The sequence below is a fragment of the Phyllopteryx taeniolatus genome, chromosome 3 (genome assembly GCF_024500385.1).
Source record: "Phyllopteryx taeniolatus isolate TA_2022b chromosome 3, UOR_Ptae_1.2, whole genome shotgun sequence".
NCBI lineage: Eukaryota > Metazoa > Chordata > Actinopteri > Syngnathiformes > Syngnathidae > Phyllopteryx > Phyllopteryx taeniolatus.
Window position 1 is genome coordinate 30,764,650 of NC_084504.1, and position 18,889 is coordinate 30,783,538.

Genomic DNA, 18,889 nt, shown 5'->3' on the forward strand with positions numbered 1-18,889 from the left:
TGGTATGGGGGCTGTGTTAGTGCCAAGGCATGGGTAACTTACACATCTGTGAAGGCACCATTAATGCTGAAAGATACATGCAGGTTTTGGAGAAACATATGCTGCCATCCAAGCAACGTCTTTTTCATGGATGCCCCTGCTTATTTCAGACAATGCCAAACCACATTCTTCATGTGTTACAACAGCGTGGCTTCGTAGTAAAAGAGTGCAGGTACTAGACTGGCCTGCCTGCAGTCTCCCATTGAAAATGAGTGGTGCATTATGAAGCGTAAAATGCGACAACGGAGACCCCGGACTGTTGAACAGTTGAAGCTGTACATCAAGTGAGAATGGGAAGGAATTCTACCTACCTTTTTTAGAGGGGGGCCTTCATGAAGTTGCTGTATGGGAGCCCATAATCTGGTGCTCCACCCATGCAATTACAGGAGAACGTGCAAACGCCACAGAGGACTCTTGTGAATCTTGTGAGGCAGATGTGCTTACCACTATTTCACCATGCTGTCTTCATCTTAAAAAATCCCATTTGAATAGTATTAATTTTGGAATTTTGCAAAAAAAGCCAATTTCCCAGATGGCAATTGTTTGGTGAACATTTCAGATTTATTAGAAGCTGCATGAGTTGATGGTGAGACAAGCGTTGTGAACAAGTGTACACAGAATTAATCATTTTAGTCTTAATCCACGAAGAAGCTACAGACTCGACAGCGTCGCTTATTTGCCACTTCTTGTTTTCCTATCCAGTGTATTTTACAGGAACCTGCATGCTGTGACTTAGTGCGCTTCAGTTCACAACTTCCTTGTCATAGCTGTCATTTTCAATATACTACAGATATTTTGCATTGGATCATGATCCTCAAGGTAAACAAATAGTATTATACAGTACGGTGGCATTTGAAAATAACACTTTTATCTACTGTATGCTGTTTTTGTAGAAAATATATAGAGACCGGTAACAAAGAACCACCTTTAACGTCATATTTATTGTTATTTAGTTACTCAATAAAACATATACAGATATATACAATATGCAGGAAAACAGACGACTGCACTTTACTTATCTTTTAAAAAGTAAACAAAAAATCGGTTCATAAATTGCTGTCACAGTCCTCCATCTATTGTTTCAGAAATTTAAATTCAACAGAAGCTTTATTTAAAGATTACAAGATTGCCCAACACACAGCATTTTTTTTTTTTATCTTATTATACATGTGCAATACCAATAGCCATTTTTTCAATTCCCTTATTAAAACAATGCAAATGCCGCCATTTCAGTTCCCATTGGCTGAATTGTATACAAGGTTGAGCTCATGAATATGTGTGGAGAAGTTTCTTACAACACAAATGAACAGCAGCAATGATACAGGTAAAAAGTTGCCAGGACATGGAGGCAAATAGTTGTATTTGAAAAAAAGAAAAAAATACATTCATGCATATTCATCTGTCTTCTGTTATGCTTCTGAAGTATTCATTCCACTTCAAATGAAGTCGTTCGCTCATTTGAGACGGACAAAAATGATCAAAATATGACCAAGTCAGATGAACGTTTTGGGTCAACAGTTGCTTACAATGGGTTAATCTATATTTACATTAGAGCTCTATGTGTAAGTGAGGTGAGCAGAAAGGCCATATCTACTAACATCATAAAAAAAATCCTCAGCCTGCCAAGTACATCACGTGTGTCAACACTGCTACACAATTACAGCCAGTGGCAACTGAATATATCTGCTTTTGCTATCTCATAATCATCGTTTGACAAGTTTATACTTTTTTTTCAAAACAAAACAAAACAAACAAACAAAAAGCAAAGAAAAAAAATATACATTTGATTTGAGGTTTTCCAGATTGGGCATTGTTGAATAGAGTCCAGCAGTGTCCGAGCGAGTGACTGCATGTGTTTGACAATAACATGGTGCGTGGGTGTGCGTGGGTGTGCGTGCGTGTGTGTGTGTGTGTGTGTGTGCGCGTTTGTGTGTATGGTTTGCATTTATATGCGAAAGTCATTCTCTCCCTGAACAGGCAAGAGGGGCCTGCACTTTCCACGTCTTATCGTCGTCGTCATTCTTTGTCATTTGTCTCTGGTCTTCTCAGTTTGTCCTCTTCTTTTGCGGTGGGACAGCTTTTTGATTCAAGTCAGTGCCGCCACAAATGTCCCAAATCGGTTGGAAATATCAGAGTGGAGCGAGCGCCAAGAAGAGACGGGCCCTCCTCTGCCCTTAGTGTCCCCCAGCTCATCTGTGCAGTGGACGGACAGGCACTGAAGGTGGTTCCCTCCTCCTCCGCCGCCGCCACCGCCGGCCCCAGGGGCGCCAGGGGCCCCGACTCCAGCCTTACTCTGGGACAGCTCAGATTCTGCAGGCAAGCAGAGAAAGGAAAATGTTCATTACAACCATGCAAGATGAACAATATATAGCAACTGGCAGATGAACAATTTCAATGCAATTTTAATTCAAACCAGCGTCATTACACATCCCATTCAAAATCTGCACTGTGATATTCATTTAAGTGTTCAGCCACTCTGTTAATGTAAACTTTAAGTGGTAACGCCTCTTCTCGCACTAGTCCAGTCTGACACACAAAAATGGAACACACCTTCGTTTGGTCTCACGTGCAAATCCGCACTGACCCCTGATCAGGGGGTGAAAGGGCACCGGCAAAACTGGCCTGTAAACCTGCTTGACCCAATGCGATCGCGCCGGCGTATCGACCTCGTGTCACAGAGATGCGGAGGCTCATATTAAACGGCTGTACCCGAAAAATCCATACACAGGTTGATTATACATCATATTAAAAAATCTGCCGTGCCAGAGAGTTAATGCTGACGCCCGAGGTGTACGCGGCACATATGGAGAAAAATCACTCCGAGTCGTGTAATGAAAAACTTAGTCATGGGGGAGATTGACGAGGAGAGGAAGTGCTTTCTAAACTATATATCATGTGCCAATATGTTGGGGCAGGGAGGAAGAGAAGCTTGGCGGGAGGAGAGACACATCGCAAGTAATGGAGGGACTACGTGCTTTGGATTTTTCCTTTTAGCCACGAGCACAGAGGAAGTGTGTGAAGACATCCAGTCTGATTACTCTCCCATCTCCTTTGCACAAACACGCACATGCACCCGCACACACACGTAAACTTCTGCTTTAGCGCCATGTGGATGGTTGAAACAGATCAGTGTTACGCACCAAGACAACACAGCAAGGCGCAGGGACAAGTGGATCTAGTATTTGTAGCAGCTGTGAGAACTGACAAGCTGAGTTCCATGCGTCACACAGGCTGAGATTGACGACACCGTCGGGCCGCACACTCCCACCAACGCGACAGTTCGCTTCAGTTCAGATCATCACGCACAGTTTGGAAGAGTAGTGAAGCAAAATCTAGCTTAATTTCCACTGTAGGATATTTAGTCATAATGGTGATGGCTGTAAAAAAAAAAAAAAAAAAAGAAAGTGGTATCATAGCGACAAAGCGTAACCAATAAATTCAATATGAAGAGGAAAAGGGTCACGGAACACAAAGGAAAACAATGGAGGACTTCCAGAATTGTGTTTCTCTTACAAGATGAGCTTAGAATTTAGAAAAGGAAAAAAAAAAAAAAAAAAAAGCTTGTGTCCTTTCCTATTGTCACCTGGTGGTGCTGATTCTGCAGTGATAGTGTATCAAAGTCCACCTTTTATATTTCATACTACTGCGACTGGTCCCGTGAAACAAAAAAACAACAGCGGCAGAATGGATCAGTTATTCTGGAATCCTTTAGTCTTGACGGTGGAAAAAGCATACCAATCTGAACTGTACTTTTTGGTGGGCAGGCGCTTTTGTTTACCACTGTCATCCCCCACCTCCTTCCCAAATCCTAACCTGGTCATGCAGCAAGGACGACCAAGGGAGGCAGACACACAGGCTTGCCCCCCAGCCTGTCTGGACTGTGACCACTGGAATGGAAAAGTGGAGGATTTGGTAAAAGGTCAGGCAGCCAAGCCTCCCATTGTCTGGTTTGACTCTGCGAGGATTTTGTAAAAAAATTCTCTCTCCCAAGGAAGCAAGATGTTAAGAGGGTGGACACGGTGAGGGCGAAATGAGGATTTAGAGCGGCGTCAGAGGTGCGGCTGACGAGACCTAACATTTGCCAGAGGGTGCGGTTATACACCTCAGCATGCCAAGGCCACCCCCCCCGCACATATTGCCTCCCTCCACCCGCTCGCACTCCCTCGTCTCAGCAGCCGCCGGCAGCTCATGCTAGCTGGGCACAGCGGGGTCCGCACCGGCCTGAATAGGCAGCCAAGCGTTCCCCTGGCTCACTGCTGACACACAGCAAACTGACAACACGCTCGGCCCAAGACAAACAACGCGCCCGCCGCTGCCGTGCCCGCGCCGCTTCTCATGCACGTGCATCTATTTAGATGCGCGTGCACACGCGATTACAGCGAGAGACATCAATGAGATTATTCATATATCACCTCAAATAACAACATAACTACAATTAGTCTGTGATTCTACACCCTCGGCATGCGCTCTAATGTAAAAGCACATTCAGGGAAACATATAATTTAAAAAATCCCAGCGGTCCTTAACATGATATGCAGTATAGAAAATGGATTTACGATTGGACGGCACATTAAAAAAAAAAAAATACATGATATAATATGACATTTTCTAAATGGGGATAGAAGTTGTGTGATTTTTCATGGGGGGGGGGAACACCACACTTAAACTGAACGCATTATCCATGAAGGTGTACTTGTTCAAAAGTGGAAACGACAGTGTGAAATTCTCCATGATACAAGTCCAAATCCCAAATCTAACCTCCCAACAACATCTTGTTAAGGCTGCTCACTGACTTACACAGATTCCATATTCATGCTAATATCAATAATAGCCCATTCATCTGAGGGGAACTACAGCTCAGCATCAACAAGAAATAAGAAAAGGAGAATGTAAAGCCTGAGGAGGCAAAAACACCTAAATGTCTTCAAACACAGCACAGGCAGACAAGATTACCACAGACATGTGCTAAACAAAAACCAAATTCAATGTGATTCATTTGTATCGCTTTCGCTTCGAGTGTGACACTGTTATTTAGTGTCTGATGACGATGCGCTCTCTCTCTCTCTTACACGCGCACACAAGCACAAGTGCGTGTGCGCACACACACACACACACACACACCAGTGGGGAGTGCATACAATGACGAGAGTGCGTCTGGGAACCGACGGCCTGACGCAGCTTTCCATGTCACTCCGATCAGCAAGCGACGTGGAGGAGGAGGCAGACAATAATTCTACCATGATTTTTGCACTGAATGTTCGCTCGCATTTAAAAATAACCGCAGCAGTCTTTGAAGTTAATATAGCTAAAATAACTATCAGTAAAATGAGGAGATGTGATGAATTGTGACTTTTAAATAACAAAAAGCTGGCAGGAGGAGACAAAGTGTGCGCAAGAGAGTTAAAATGTTACAAGGCTTCTTTTTTTTGCCGCTAGTTCCTCACGGCCGTCACGTTGATTTCCCAGGCTCCAGAATCTCAAGCGGCGTGGCTCTGCCCTTTCTATCCCGAGCTCTACTTCCATGACGACACTTCACCTTTGACCTCCCGCTCCCAGGGGCGCGACCCTATCTTCTCTGAATGCAACGCGGTCCAATCAGACCGCGCCGCTCGCTGACAAAAACACCCAAAGGCCTCCGATCCTGTGACACTGTGTGACATCAGGTCAGATTCCTTTAGCATAACAACTAGTGCCGTGGACGGCCTGGTGTGAGAATTCTGTCTTTGTCAGCGCAAAGAATCCATCACCATCCATAGAAGGGGAAAAAAAAAAAAAATAAATAAATGGGAGGAAAAAAAATGAAGACTTAAAAACATCTGGGGAAAAAAGTGTTTTTAGCCACTGACATGTCAGAACCATGGACACACTCAGTAAAACTCAACCCAAAGGTGTACAATGAACACCTCAAAAGGTACCTCAAGCCTTGAGGTTGTCAAAGAAGGGAAAGCGAGGCTCCTTTGCAACCCCCAAAACTCCACCCGACTCCCAAACTGTGACCTTTGCCTCAGAAGAGGGAGGATCTCTGCAAAGACGACGAGAGAAGGGGGTGGGGGGCACATTTCTCCAACAAGGGCGCAGAGGTTATTTTGGTTTGAATTTCCTCTCTGTTCTCTGGCCTGCAACTTTAAGCGAGCAGCAAAAAAAAAAAAAAAAAAAAGAGAAGCTTCTCCAGACAGGCATTGCCCTCAGCGCTTGTTACCTTCTCTCATGCACACACACACACACACACACACACACCTCTCCGGCCACAAGAAGCGCTGAGGAAAGCAGACACAAAGCAGAACATGGGAAGTGATTTAGTGGGCCCTTCATAACTCACAAGCATGTCTATGACCTGTCCAGCGTGTCATCCAAGCCGATGACATATTGATCTACTTATCTGTCTCTATTTTGTCTCAGCACATTTCAGATAATTCCAAAGTTTTCCCTTTTTTTTTTGGACAACAAATAAAAACCTGACATTTAAAGACAGCAGTAGCTTTTTAACGCTCGTACATTCTCTTTCTCTCAATCAGCTTCCACTTGTCTCCAAAGAGAAAAAGCTCACGTGTCATAAGTCATTTGTCAATTCCTCAATACAAATTAAAGATGCCTGACAACAAGCTGTAAGGCAAATAACATAACCACTACTGGCAGTGTGACAACACTGACACCTCAAGAGAGCTGAGAACACGTACACACCTTTTTACAAGCAGAGACATAAACCCAACACCTTCCAGTAGCTTTGTACTACAGTGGTTCTTTTTTTTTTTTTCGTTTGTTTTTTTTACTGCCACAGTTGTATGGCAAGCAGTCAACAAGACAATATACATTTGGATGAGTGTCATATACATCGGGAAGCAGTTATTTTTCACTTTTCAATTTGTGAAACTACAAGATTCATGCATTCCACGCACTGATCCATATAATGAGAACATTTACCACATGCTGAAAATGTTTTTTTTCTCTTTTCATCCAAACACCTTTCATCTGGGAAAACAACTTGCTGGACGAGCTTCTTTTTTCTTTTATATAGACTGACACCTGTCTTCAACTTGAATGCGCTGTCTTTGACTGTGACAGGGACTCAGTGTCTTATATAGCACATATGTTCAAGTGTTCAAAACCCTCCAAATGCAGCACTTTTCCAAATCAGGCACTATATCTAAATCAAGTCAATACTTATTTTGTTTTAACACATTCCACCAGGCCGAAGAAGAGAGGAGGTCGAGGGGCGCTGGGTCGATGGGGTGGACTTGCGAGTCTGACACAGTCGAAATAAATCTAACTTTATGTCTGCAGCTGACACATCGACACTATCAAGTTGCGCTGTCCACAAACCCGTATTCACACACACACACACACACACAAACAATACACACAAGCACACACAGAAAAAAAAATAAAACCTTGAATGCATACCTCTCATCTAATAGAAGAATCTCACGACACAAGTCCAGTTCAAATTGGCAAAATAACAACTGTTTAGCTTTTTCTTCTCAACAGGGACACAGTTGCTTAAAATGCAATCATAGCGCTGAAATTCACTGCAGAGAAACACAAGCAATTCTCCTCCTAATGAAGCTGTCAATAACCAGGTCAAATTGCAGGAGTTGACTTCAGATGAATTATGTCTTTTGGAAACAATACTAGCAAAGCTAATTGCTATGATTATCGTAACGATTATCGCTACTCCAGAAGAGAGAAGTGTGCGTGAGGCTTTGTAGAAGTGTGTAGTTGAAAAAGTCAATATGAAAGACTGTGTAATGACAGGTAAAGCACATAGCACTGCCCCGAGCTGTTTTTTTCTCCCACTTGCAAGCGAGTGCCAATCACTTTATTATTTTTTTCCTGTTTCAAAACAGGAAATACAAATTACTGACCCAGTTTGTTGAGGTGTTGTTGTAGTGAAATGTCAAAAGCAGGTAGTCTCACAGGATCTTTCTCAATGCCGAGATAGCAATACAACTTTTTGTGTGTGTGGATTAAAGCAGATTATAATGATATTGTAACATGCAAACTCTTTCTTTGTCAAATCTGTCAAAGTCAGAGTTGCAGAGATTTGATCATAATCTGAGCTCTTTAAAGATTTATTACTCGGAGTGAAGAGCAGAACTGTTTAATAAGGTCAGCTGTGAAGTATTTTAAAACGTGTTCAACAGAAGAAGAAAAAAAGTGCATGTGGTGAAACAAATGAAAAGGAAAAACAAAAATAGCTCATTCACTTCTTCCGTCCAATTTCTGCTTGCATGTTATCGAGACTACTACACACATTACAAAAAGAAATAACAACGTGTGAGGAAGACTTTTTACAACCTGACGAGGGTGAGCTCAAAAGCAACCTCCTTCAAAACTAAAATATCCAAACAGGCACAGAAAGAGGAGGCCAAAAACAACCTGCAGAGTGGATCGTGAAGACAGCACGCAAAACTCTGAAACGTGGATCAGTGTGAGCTGTCATACACCGGGCAAAGAAGAAAAACACTTTTAAAAACTGACAATCTGATGTACTGCTCCCTTGTAATGCCCATTGCTGTAAACTACTACTTGGGAGTGAATAGTTTTAAACAAATCCAAAAAAAAAAGAGGGAAATTAGACTGACCCTGAACACTTCAACTACTCCCAAACATAATTTCAATATAAACACTATTTGCCTGTTTGACATCTCAATTCCATACATTATAATGTAATTTTATAAAAGCACATTGACGAAACCTAAGAAAAATAAGGAAACATTTGCAGGCATGCAGTACAAATTTACGGAATAGTAATGAATATACTTTACTTCAAGGTAAGTACAAAAAAAAAAAACACAATCATGGAACAAAAAGCTAGATCTCTTGGATGCTAGTGAAAAGAATCAAATTCAAAGAATGTTCTTGACGAAGTCACATTCCGTTAATTGTAAAGACTCGCAGACGAGATGAGCAACTTCAAACCCGAGTGACTGGTTGAGGTGGATCGTTCTTGTAGTGACAAAAGCATGTTGGATGTTGCCCCTTAAGGAACTATCATATGCCTTATCTTAAATTACGATGTTATATTACTCCCTCCAATGTAAAGCCAAGCTTCTGATTCAATCTCCAAATCGCCCATCTCCCAAATGTACCTCTGCCATTTTTTTCATCTTTGCTGTCTGAAGCACTCAAATGAAAAACTGTCAGGAGCCGTGATTTGTGCTAACTAGCTATCGATCGCTCCCGAGCTGCATGCCGCTTGTCCATGCAGGGAGGGCGGCGAGAGGTAGAAAGGAGGAGAAACGAGAAAAGGCCATTCTGCTGCTGCTGATTTGTGTGCGCACGCAACAGGGGAAGGAAGCCTGCCTGAGAAATAGTGTTGGTTCTCTTTGGCAAAGGCAAACCCATCGGTATATCTAATAGCACACAATCACATGTATATGTATATGTATATGCCTTGCATCACACGTATACACACTCCTCCGGCACTGTTGTTTTCACTGAAGTTTGCATAAATTAGCAGAGCTTGTGCACCTCTTTAGACCACATCAATAAATCAGGGGAATTAAAAGACTGGAGTCGCTATTCATTAATTTGAGTGCTAGACAACTAGTTCCGAGCAAAACAAACAGCAGAAGGGGCTTGTATGCTAATCTGGGCTAATGTTATTTTCCTGTTGATTTGAAGTGATTATTAGGCCTCTGGTTACAAGTTATTGCGTTAGCGTTAACCAGCCGCCACCCAGTCTCACATAAACAACGTGCGAGATGCCCCCGAAACCAGACACAGCTCGCTGTGCGCCCCCACCTCCATCTACGCCTGCAGTCAACAGAACAAAGAGGCGCTGGAGACACGGCAGACACTGGCCAATACAATTACACGTATAGAAATACATATATACTCCCATTATTATTATTATTATTATTATTATTGCACCAAAAAAAAAGGCACCCAAAAGCCTGTCGGTGCTAATGGTGGCTAACAGCCTTTTAAATGTTGTCAAATGACAATGACTTCCAAGTAGTAAGATTCATTGTGGAGAAAAAAAAGCACTTAACAAAAAGCACAATTTAATAAAAAGTAACATTTTCATATATATATATATATATATATATATATATATAAATGGTAATGCAATTACACAAGGGAATTCAATAGAAACAAATGTGTACTACAAATGTAATACTGAAATGAATAAATAATTTCATTATACTAATTGCAGAAACAATGTTGTGTGTGTGTGTATATATATATATATAATTGTTATTATTATCGATTGTACAGAATATGCATGTTCATTATAATTATTGCATAATATATTGTTGTTATTGTGGTAAAGAATAAAGTATAGTGTAACATAAATTGTAGCTTAACTATGTAAAACAAACACATTAAAGTATTAAACTATAGTATTAAAACTTCAACTAATTCATTTGCAAATTTAAATATTTTTGGCCTTTTTGACTAAATTTAGGTGACTACACAAATTGTATATTGTGCAACACTGCATTAAATGGCTCCAAATGTATTTCCAATACTACTTTTACACAAAAAGAAGGAAAGTAAATAGACAATATAATTTCTCGAAAAGTTGCATGCTATTATAGTAATGGTATGTCTTCCATCTGGCATGTAATAGCACAGCTATGTTTTACATTCAAATAACAAAATCCTAAATCTAATTAAAATTAGATAATATATGTGGGGGGGAAACAAACATTTCCATCCAATTTAAAGGCCATTCCATTTCAGCAGCTGTGTATTATCCCATGGTAATAACATAAACAAACACGTAACAAGGCGAGGGAAACCCCACTGCGGAGTTGCACATTCTCTAAAAGCTATTAATCATCTCAATGCAGTTGTTCACCCTGAGATAAAGAACCCCGGGAAATGTTTACTTTTCTCGAGGTGTCACTACAATGAGGAATTCTATTTTTAAAAAAAATAAAAATTAAAATACACCATAAGGGGGAGAAAGGTAAAGGTCTTTGTGCTGCTCAAAGGATTTTTAGACTGCTCTAATATGTTGTCAACTATTTAAAACTATTTGGACAAACTGAATTCTGTTTTTCGAATTTGGAGTGAGATTTTCCCGACCGGTTAAACATATTCAATTTACGAGGGTGTTTTAAAACTAAAAAAAAATAAATATGCGTCTTGTCGTAGGTCACCACAACATTACCTTTTTTTTTTTTTTTTTTTTTTTTTTCAATCTTGTGCTGCAGATCAGCTCATTACAATTTTTCAGGGAAATATACTTGAGCATTCATAAGTCAAGTATGCTGCTCATTGATATGGAAGTTGAATAAAGTTGAATAAAAAAAACTTTCTTACCTTCTTTGCTGTTGTTTTGGCTCTTGTTTTTTTCCCAGAGTCCCATGGACTTGTCATCCTCGGACCCGTCCATCATGGCCTTGTCACTGGGCACGTACCAGGTGGCGTGCTGCTCTGCCATTAGTGTGTCAAGGTCAATAGTGCCCATTGAACCCTTCCCAGTATCAGGGCTGCAGCTTGCCAGCTCGTTGTCTCTGTTCTGAGACGGACACTCGCCATTCTTTTTGCCATTTTTCATGGCCAGAGGCTGGTCTTCAGAGATGCTGAACTGCTGTCTTTGCAGCTGGATCTGGGCCTGTAGAATCTCCAGAGGGTGGATTTCGTCCTGACCAGAGGTGCTGGACGGGGAGCGTACCTGCTCCACCCCGGGTGTCCCCGGATGGCTCACCCCACTTCCGCCCGTTGCTCCACCAGCACTCAGTCCGTAGCTGTCTGGTGTCGAGGTAGTATGATTGTTAATGCCTATGCCTAAGGCTTTCTGTCCATTTATTTGCATTTTGGGTGAGCCATTGATCATGGGACTGCGATTAGGCTTATTGGCTGAGGAGCCTCCTGCATCTGAGCTGGAGGACACCTCATCCTCATTGCCAAAGTGGGCACTGACATCATCAGGAAAGTCCACACGGGGCGAGCTGCTGTCAGACTTGGCGACACTTTGAATGCCGCTGTCCAGAGAAGACATCAGGTCAGCCTGGTCCCCCAACAACAGGTCGCCTCCTTTCCCCCAAGAGGGTGATTGCAGTTGTTTCTCATGGGGCGTCCCCCCGCCCCCCCTCTCCCCAACACCAGCTGAAGGGGTTTGCTGGCCTGGACTCACAACAGGGTTTCCATTTTCAGAGGAAAAAAAAATTCCAGGGCTCACATGTCCACTGTCTCTTTTTCTCCTCCCTCTCCCTCTCCCACTCCCTGTTGTTGCCTTCCCCTCACTGCACGGGGTAGCGTCCATGTTGTAATTTGGGGAGAGGGCACTGGCTTCCCCCTGCACCGTCTGGTTTTGACTTGCAGGCTTAGCGTTGCTATTCCCAGTGCCGGGCAGCTGGTTGTTCTGAGAAGTGCTGCTCTGAAAATATTCAGGCCCAGCACTGCCAGTCCCGTTAGATGTGCTGCTATTAATGTCCTGCTCTGTCTGACTCAGTTTTCGCTTGCCCTCATTTTGGTTCTTCTTGTTGAACGTTACGTTGAGGTTGGGAGCCCCTAGGCTTGCAATCATGTTCTGGCACGCCGTAGAAAGGGCCGCCAGGCAGCTCTGGCCAAAAACACTGTCTTTAGCACTGGTTTTGTTAAAATTCCCAAGGGACAGAGCACCGAGCTTGCTAACAGACGACCGCTGGCCTGAGGGGAACTCAGACTGAGGAGGGTAGCTCCCTGGTGAGGTGTTCACCCCCTGGGGTACATTGTGAGCTGGCCCCTGACGGTTTGCCCCTCCATAGGGGAATGGTGGTTGTGCTCCTATTGGAGGTGCTGGGAATTCAGGTGCTCGCCTCTCTGCTGGTGCATTCGGATGTCCAGCTCCTCCTCCTGCTCCTGGAGACTGCATTTGTGAGAGGTTTCCCATGTTACTGCTGAACTGTGAGTGCAAGCCTGGAGAATGGAGAGCCTGTACATGTCCATCTCCAGGTATTCTCATGGGTTCCTGCATGCCCATACCTGGCCTAAACATCATACCAGCCCCATTCTGCTGGAGACCCATGTCATGGGGCCCTGAGTCATTGCCGGCTCCTCCCATACGCCGCGACATCATCTCCCCAGGAGGCTGGGACCCATGGAACCAGGAGTTCTCCTGGTTTACATGCGGGTTTTGTCCATCAACATTGGCCATTCTACCTGCATTTTCCCTGTCAAAGTTGGGCTGAGGCATGCCCCCCACTGGGCCGCCATGACCGAGTGGGCCCGGAGGCACATCACCGTGGTGACCGAGTTGCTGCAGACTGGGCTGCCTCATTCTCTGCTGCTGGTTGCGAGAAGCCATTTGCTTTATCATCATGGCTGCATTCTGTCGCTGCTGTAAAGACTGCTGCTCAGGCCCTGTGTGCTGCAGTGCACCAGGTGGGAAACCTTCATTCACAGGTGGGGTGAATTCGCCTGGCAGTCCTGGGTAGGAAGAGGGGGAGAGGTGATTTTCCATGCCGCCACACCAGCCTTCGCCTCCATGCGCGTTCGGAAAGTCAAATCTAGGCCTTTTTGCCATGTTGATATAAGGAGCATCAAAGTGTTGTAGTCTCTGATTTGGGGGCTGTTGGGAGGGAAGGGGAGCTGGCTGTTGCATATTAAACATAGGGTCCCCATAGGGGTGCAGACCCCTATTTTCCAGTCTGTGAATGGGATATTCAAACTGATTGTGTTGGCCACTCATCATGACCCCTCCGTCCAGAATGCTCGGGTTAGTGGAGCCAGACTCCGCCTGAGGGGGTCGGGGGAGGCCAGGGGGGCATGAGTTCTGTCTAGCTATCAAGCCAGCCTGTTGTTGCTGTTGCATGAGAGGATGTCTCGCATTGACCCCCGGGTCCATTCCCACGGGCACCTTCCTGCCATTTCCAAAACGCTCAAAAAAGATTTCATGTTGCGGCTGCTGGGGCGGTGGAGGTTGGTGTCCCTTGGAGATGCCCTGCATGCCCGGCGTCCGAGGCATGCCAGGGTTTCCTGGAAAATTCCCACTGGGAGCTGGCCTTCCTGGGCCAAAATGGGGTAACTGAGATTCGGACTCAGATGGCGAAAACACAGGTACATCGAAATGTCCAGATGGGGGATCACCGGGGAAGTTATAATCTAATCCCTCCACAGCTCCCTGGTTGTGCAGCCGTCTATTCTCCAGGCTGTGAGAATCGGAGGAGGACGAGGAGGATGAAGGCAGACCGTGGAACGAGGCTGCCCTGTTCGGTGACTGGTCCAGGGGAAGGCAGGGGGCAGGAACAGCGTGGCTGCCGCCGGGAGGACCGTGATGTTGGAAGTCAGGCATGTTACCGGGCCGCTGTTGCTGCTGGGGGAAGCCATCCCCCGCCTGTCCCTCAGCGAGAGGATCAAATCCCTCTCCAAAGCCCTGCTGTGGTCCCATGGCATTGTTATTGTAGCCCATTAGCCTGGCACCATGCAGGCACGATGACCCTGGCTCTGGGCCTCCGAAATTCCCACCGAAGTGAGGATGATGTTGGTGGGGGTGAGGTTGATGGCCGTGAGGATGTCCTTGATGAGGTTGCTGGTTGTTAAAAAATCCATGCATGGGTCCTTGCTGCTGCTGCTGAAGTCCGCCGCTCGCATGCATGTCGGAGTGACCCCGGGAGTGAAAACCTCCATACTGTTCTCCGTTCATGTTCATGTTGAGTCCGAGCATCTGCGGGTCACTCATTGGGCCCATGCTGGGCTCCACAGCTCCCGGCGGTCCTCCAGCGTGAAAACTGGCACTTTTATAATGGGAGCCCATGTCTAGTCTCGGGTGGTTTTTCTGTCTCTCTGACTGCCCGGGGTTTCTGCTATTAATCTGAGAACCAAACTTTTCCAGCCCAAACATGCTACTCTGATGATAGTAAAATTGATAGTCATTGGGCAGACTGTTAAGCAGTCTGTTCCCAAAAGCAATGCAAAACTACAATTCAATTGGCTTTAAAAGTCTGATCAAATCAAGAAAGTTCTCTTTTTATTTCTTAGAAGAAGCGGCAGGGCCGTCTAAGTATGTTTGCAAGCATCCCAGCTGTTCTTGTACCTGCACTTTATGCCGTTTGATCAAGCAAATGTATTGATAATACTGTAGTCTTATTTACCTTGCTGCCTGCTGTCTAACGATCCACCAAAGTTTCGTGTGCGCATTACGGCGTCGTCACGGCACAAATACATGTCCCTAACACACCGCACACAAGAAAAGAAAAGAAAATGCAGAAATGATCAATTCGGCCCTATCATTAATTATTCCAATCAGGTGTCAAAGGGCCCACTGCTCCTTTTCTGTGTAAAGTCCCATAATGGCATCAAGAAAAAGTCCCATTGAGGTCTTTGTAGCTTCGATGATTTTTTTTTTCTTTTAATTTATTTTTATTGTCCATAAAAGCGCCATTAATTGCAGTGCAGGCGCAAAGCAAGTCGTCCGTCTTGATGCGAAGTCCACCATCAACGGCGCTCCTGTCAAAGCACAGGAGCGACGTGTTCCCGGTTCCGGTCCGGTCCTGGTCCCGAGGCTGCGAGGCTGCGAGGCGTGCACTACCCGCACTCCGCAAGCACGGAGCGGCGAGACGGCATCCTCCGCTTGGCTGCTGGGGGTTCGCTCTGCGATGAATCGGTGCACCTTTTGGCTCCCGAACGTGCACCGCGTGCTGCAAGCACATTGACTGGAAGACACGCACTCGGCTTTGCCGCTTTTGGCCGTGTGCGATATCAGCGCGTCCGCGGCAGCCAGCAACAAGTTTTGCATTTCCAGCAGCACTTCTTTGCATGCGGCTCCAGCCAATCGGAGGGCCCCGAGACGGCTTGGGGGCGGGACAAACACTTTTAAGGTCGTCTTCCACAGCGGATGACATTTGCAAACCTTTTTTTTTTTGTGTAAATCAGTCTTCGCAATGACTTTCACAATTTGTTTTTGTTTGAGCATATCAAATTGGTAGGTATGGGAACTATTTTATTTCTCTTTTGATTTGAATATATGGGATTAAAACATTTAAAAGAGGGGGTTGAGTGAGCTGCAATGGAATAATTTGAGGAGAAAATGGTTTATACACTTCTGCGTCAATCAAAATTCCTCCCATGTTTTAACATTTTGAATCATACAGGCACATTTTAAAGAAACCTTTTTCTTCTGTATATTTATATACTCACTCAAGTGACAAGGGTCTTTAAACCAAAAAAAAAAGAATTAAGTCTTAATATTCAGATAGAAACCCTCCCAAAAATTGTCCATTATGAAAATGTAGCAATGTCGGTTCTGATGTCTTTAGGATTCTGGTGCGATTGCGCCACGATTTTGATAGCCTATCACTTGATAAAAACCAAAGTGTAAAGTAACCGGCAGGCATTATTATAAAGTGTGTCCCATCGCCATGAGAACAATCAAGATCCCACCCGCCATTGACCCAAAGTAGAACATTCATATGTTGCGTCTCGCTTTGTGTCTGGCGATCGACCTAAACTTCTGCTTGTATATTATATTCTTTAAACGATGAATCATTTTCCATTAGTTATGTCAATTAGTGCCTCAAATAACAATGAGACAACGCGTTAGATTTGGTTTTGTTTGTGTTTGGGAAAAAAAATGAATCATTTGTGATTATTCTGAAATATTTTAATTCTAGGCTTTTCATTTTCTTGCCCGTTTTAAAAATATTTTTTTTTTTTTAATGAGATGGCTTGCCAAATTCAAAATAGTCTGATAGGCGTTTGTGTTGTGCTTATTCGGTAAAATAATTTTGGAGCAACGTACAGTTTCATATTGACTTTTGACAAATCACGTTATTTTCAGGATTGTCTGTTCTGATGACATTTCCCCCCCCCCCCCAAAAAAAAAATATTACAGATTGTTTAGGTTTTTACTTTTTTACATTTACATTTGAGTTGCTGCAGGCTATGTAACATGTGCAACTTTTCGACAAAAGTGTGCTTTTTATTTACCACTATGTGCATTGTGAAAGGAGAACACTATATTAAGGTTATCTATTTCCAGGCACTTTGGTGTCAAACTGTCTTTTTGCGTTTGGAGGGAAACTCGGAGGGATTTTACCAAACAGACACAGTGCCACCCACTGGTTGTTTTCGGAGCCTGCAGGAGCACATTCATCCCTGAAATGAAAATATATTGTTATTTAAAAATGTTCATTTTGAAAGAAGAAAATGTCCCCCGTGTTTCATTATAAAATAAATGATTTACATTTTGGAAGAAATCAGTGGTATTCCATGTAAGATGGGTGGTTTATGAAATTGTTTTTGCGGTAAAAAATAATAAATAAATAACATTTAAAAATGGGGTAAATTGTAAGCATGATTAGTTTATCATCACAGTTCTTGTAATCCCCGATGCTGTCTCACAGATTGCTCGAAAGGTTTTGCCTAGAATATTTGTGTATAGAAAAGTCAGTGACATGGTCACTTTTATGGGGAAGAAGTTGTGGGTGCGAGATGTCAAAGCTTATCACAGACATGCAGGTAAGGGAAGGAGTATATGATTGTGTGTATATTTAGACTTCTGGAGGAGGGGAAAGGGGGTGCAGAATACGCAGAGTAACTTCCTGCTGAAGGACAGAAAGTGAGAGCCAGAAGACAGGGACTCAGTTTTTAAGGGGACCTGGAGCAAAGTGTCTGTGTTCTCCAAAAAGAAGAGGCGCACGCGCGTGCGTGTGTTGACGGGGAGAAGAAAAAAGCTCCAATTTTTGTCACCAGGCCACTGGAGAACCGCTTCCATATCCAACGCCAAGCTGGATTTAGCATCATTATTTATACCTAGACACACACAAAAGCTTTTGCATATCAAAACACTTTGAGACACGTCTGCCATCACTGCTGCAGAGCCCCCTTAGAAACACCACATTTCATGTTCATTTTCCAGCTGATAAAAGCTTTGTGTAAAACAAAACCCCATTAACGACACACGAAACAAGTATACTCGGCAGGAAAGCGAGGGGGGAAATCAACATAATGAATATGGCATTGTTCCCACTGTAGTTCTAATACTCTTGCGCAAAATCCCCTGCGAGCTCCATCTTCAGTGTTTTAAAATGGAGACAGGCAAGTTATAAGTATGACAAACTGATGGCATGCTCTCATCCCCCTTGAGCCTCCAGTGATGACAAATGAAGCTCAGGGCTGCAGCTAAGGCGACGTCACGACAACGGAGAGTCTGCAGGCTTTCGAGTACTGTCACACTCAGCTGTGATTTAGCACTCAATTTGTCTCAACATTTTACTCAATGGGACAAGATAACACAAGTGGGTGTCCTTTTTCTGGTCTTAATTCATGGTGGTGGGCCCTTGCTCAGACAGGCATATATTACCAAGGGGGGTTGCCCAAAGAGACAGTTCCTTTTCTGGCTGTTGGACGGGGTCCCTGTGTAGTAGGGCAAGTGTGGAGTGGAACCTGTGCGTGTCCTTTTTGGGCCTGTCATTCAGCTGCAACATCACAGCTCTGCGGGTCAGAGCGGGTTAAGCAGCATCTGTCATCAGAGAGGGACTATATTGTATTGTACAGACGGGAGGGATGCGACAATGAACCTTCCCCCACCGCCTCCTCGTCCTCCTCATCATCTATGGGCTCCGCGCACCTTCCACAACAACAGGAAAGGCTCGTGAGAATCGCTGAGGCTAAACTTGACCCAAGCTCAGGAAGTACTATTGACATCCAACAGCCAATGTGCGGTACACCCAAAATAAATTTCCTTGCCAAGGAAAATCTGCAAAGCTCTGGCAAAAGTGGCCCCAGAGGCGGCTCACGCGCAAAAAACATGCTAAAACTGTGAATGGAATCTTCACTGTGACACTTCCTCAAACACTCATGGAACAGGATATGCGTTCACGTGGCACAACAAACAACACGGTAGGGATGTCGCTATCTTATCTTTTTACAATCGATTATCTTATAGATAGTTCGTCGAGAGGCAGCACGGTGG

The 18,889-nt window shown here is 44.1% G+C and overlaps 1 protein-coding gene across 1 annotated transcript; it reads right to left on the minus strand.

Moving 5' to 3' along the window:
- Positions 1–961: 961 nt before the first annotated feature.
- mn1b (meningioma 1b) lies at positions 962–15,808 on the minus strand. The gene is made up of 2 exons (XM_061768551.1): positions 11,314–15,808; positions 962–2,349 (listed from the first exon to the last, which is right to left on the minus strand). Exons 1-2 carry the CDS (start codon positions 14,816–14,818, stop codon positions 2,126–2,128), a joined length of 3,729 nt encoding a protein of 1,242 aa, XP_061624535.1. The 5' UTR covers positions 14,819–15,808; the 3' UTR covers positions 962–2,125.
- Positions 15,809–18,889: the final 3,081 nt, after the last annotated feature.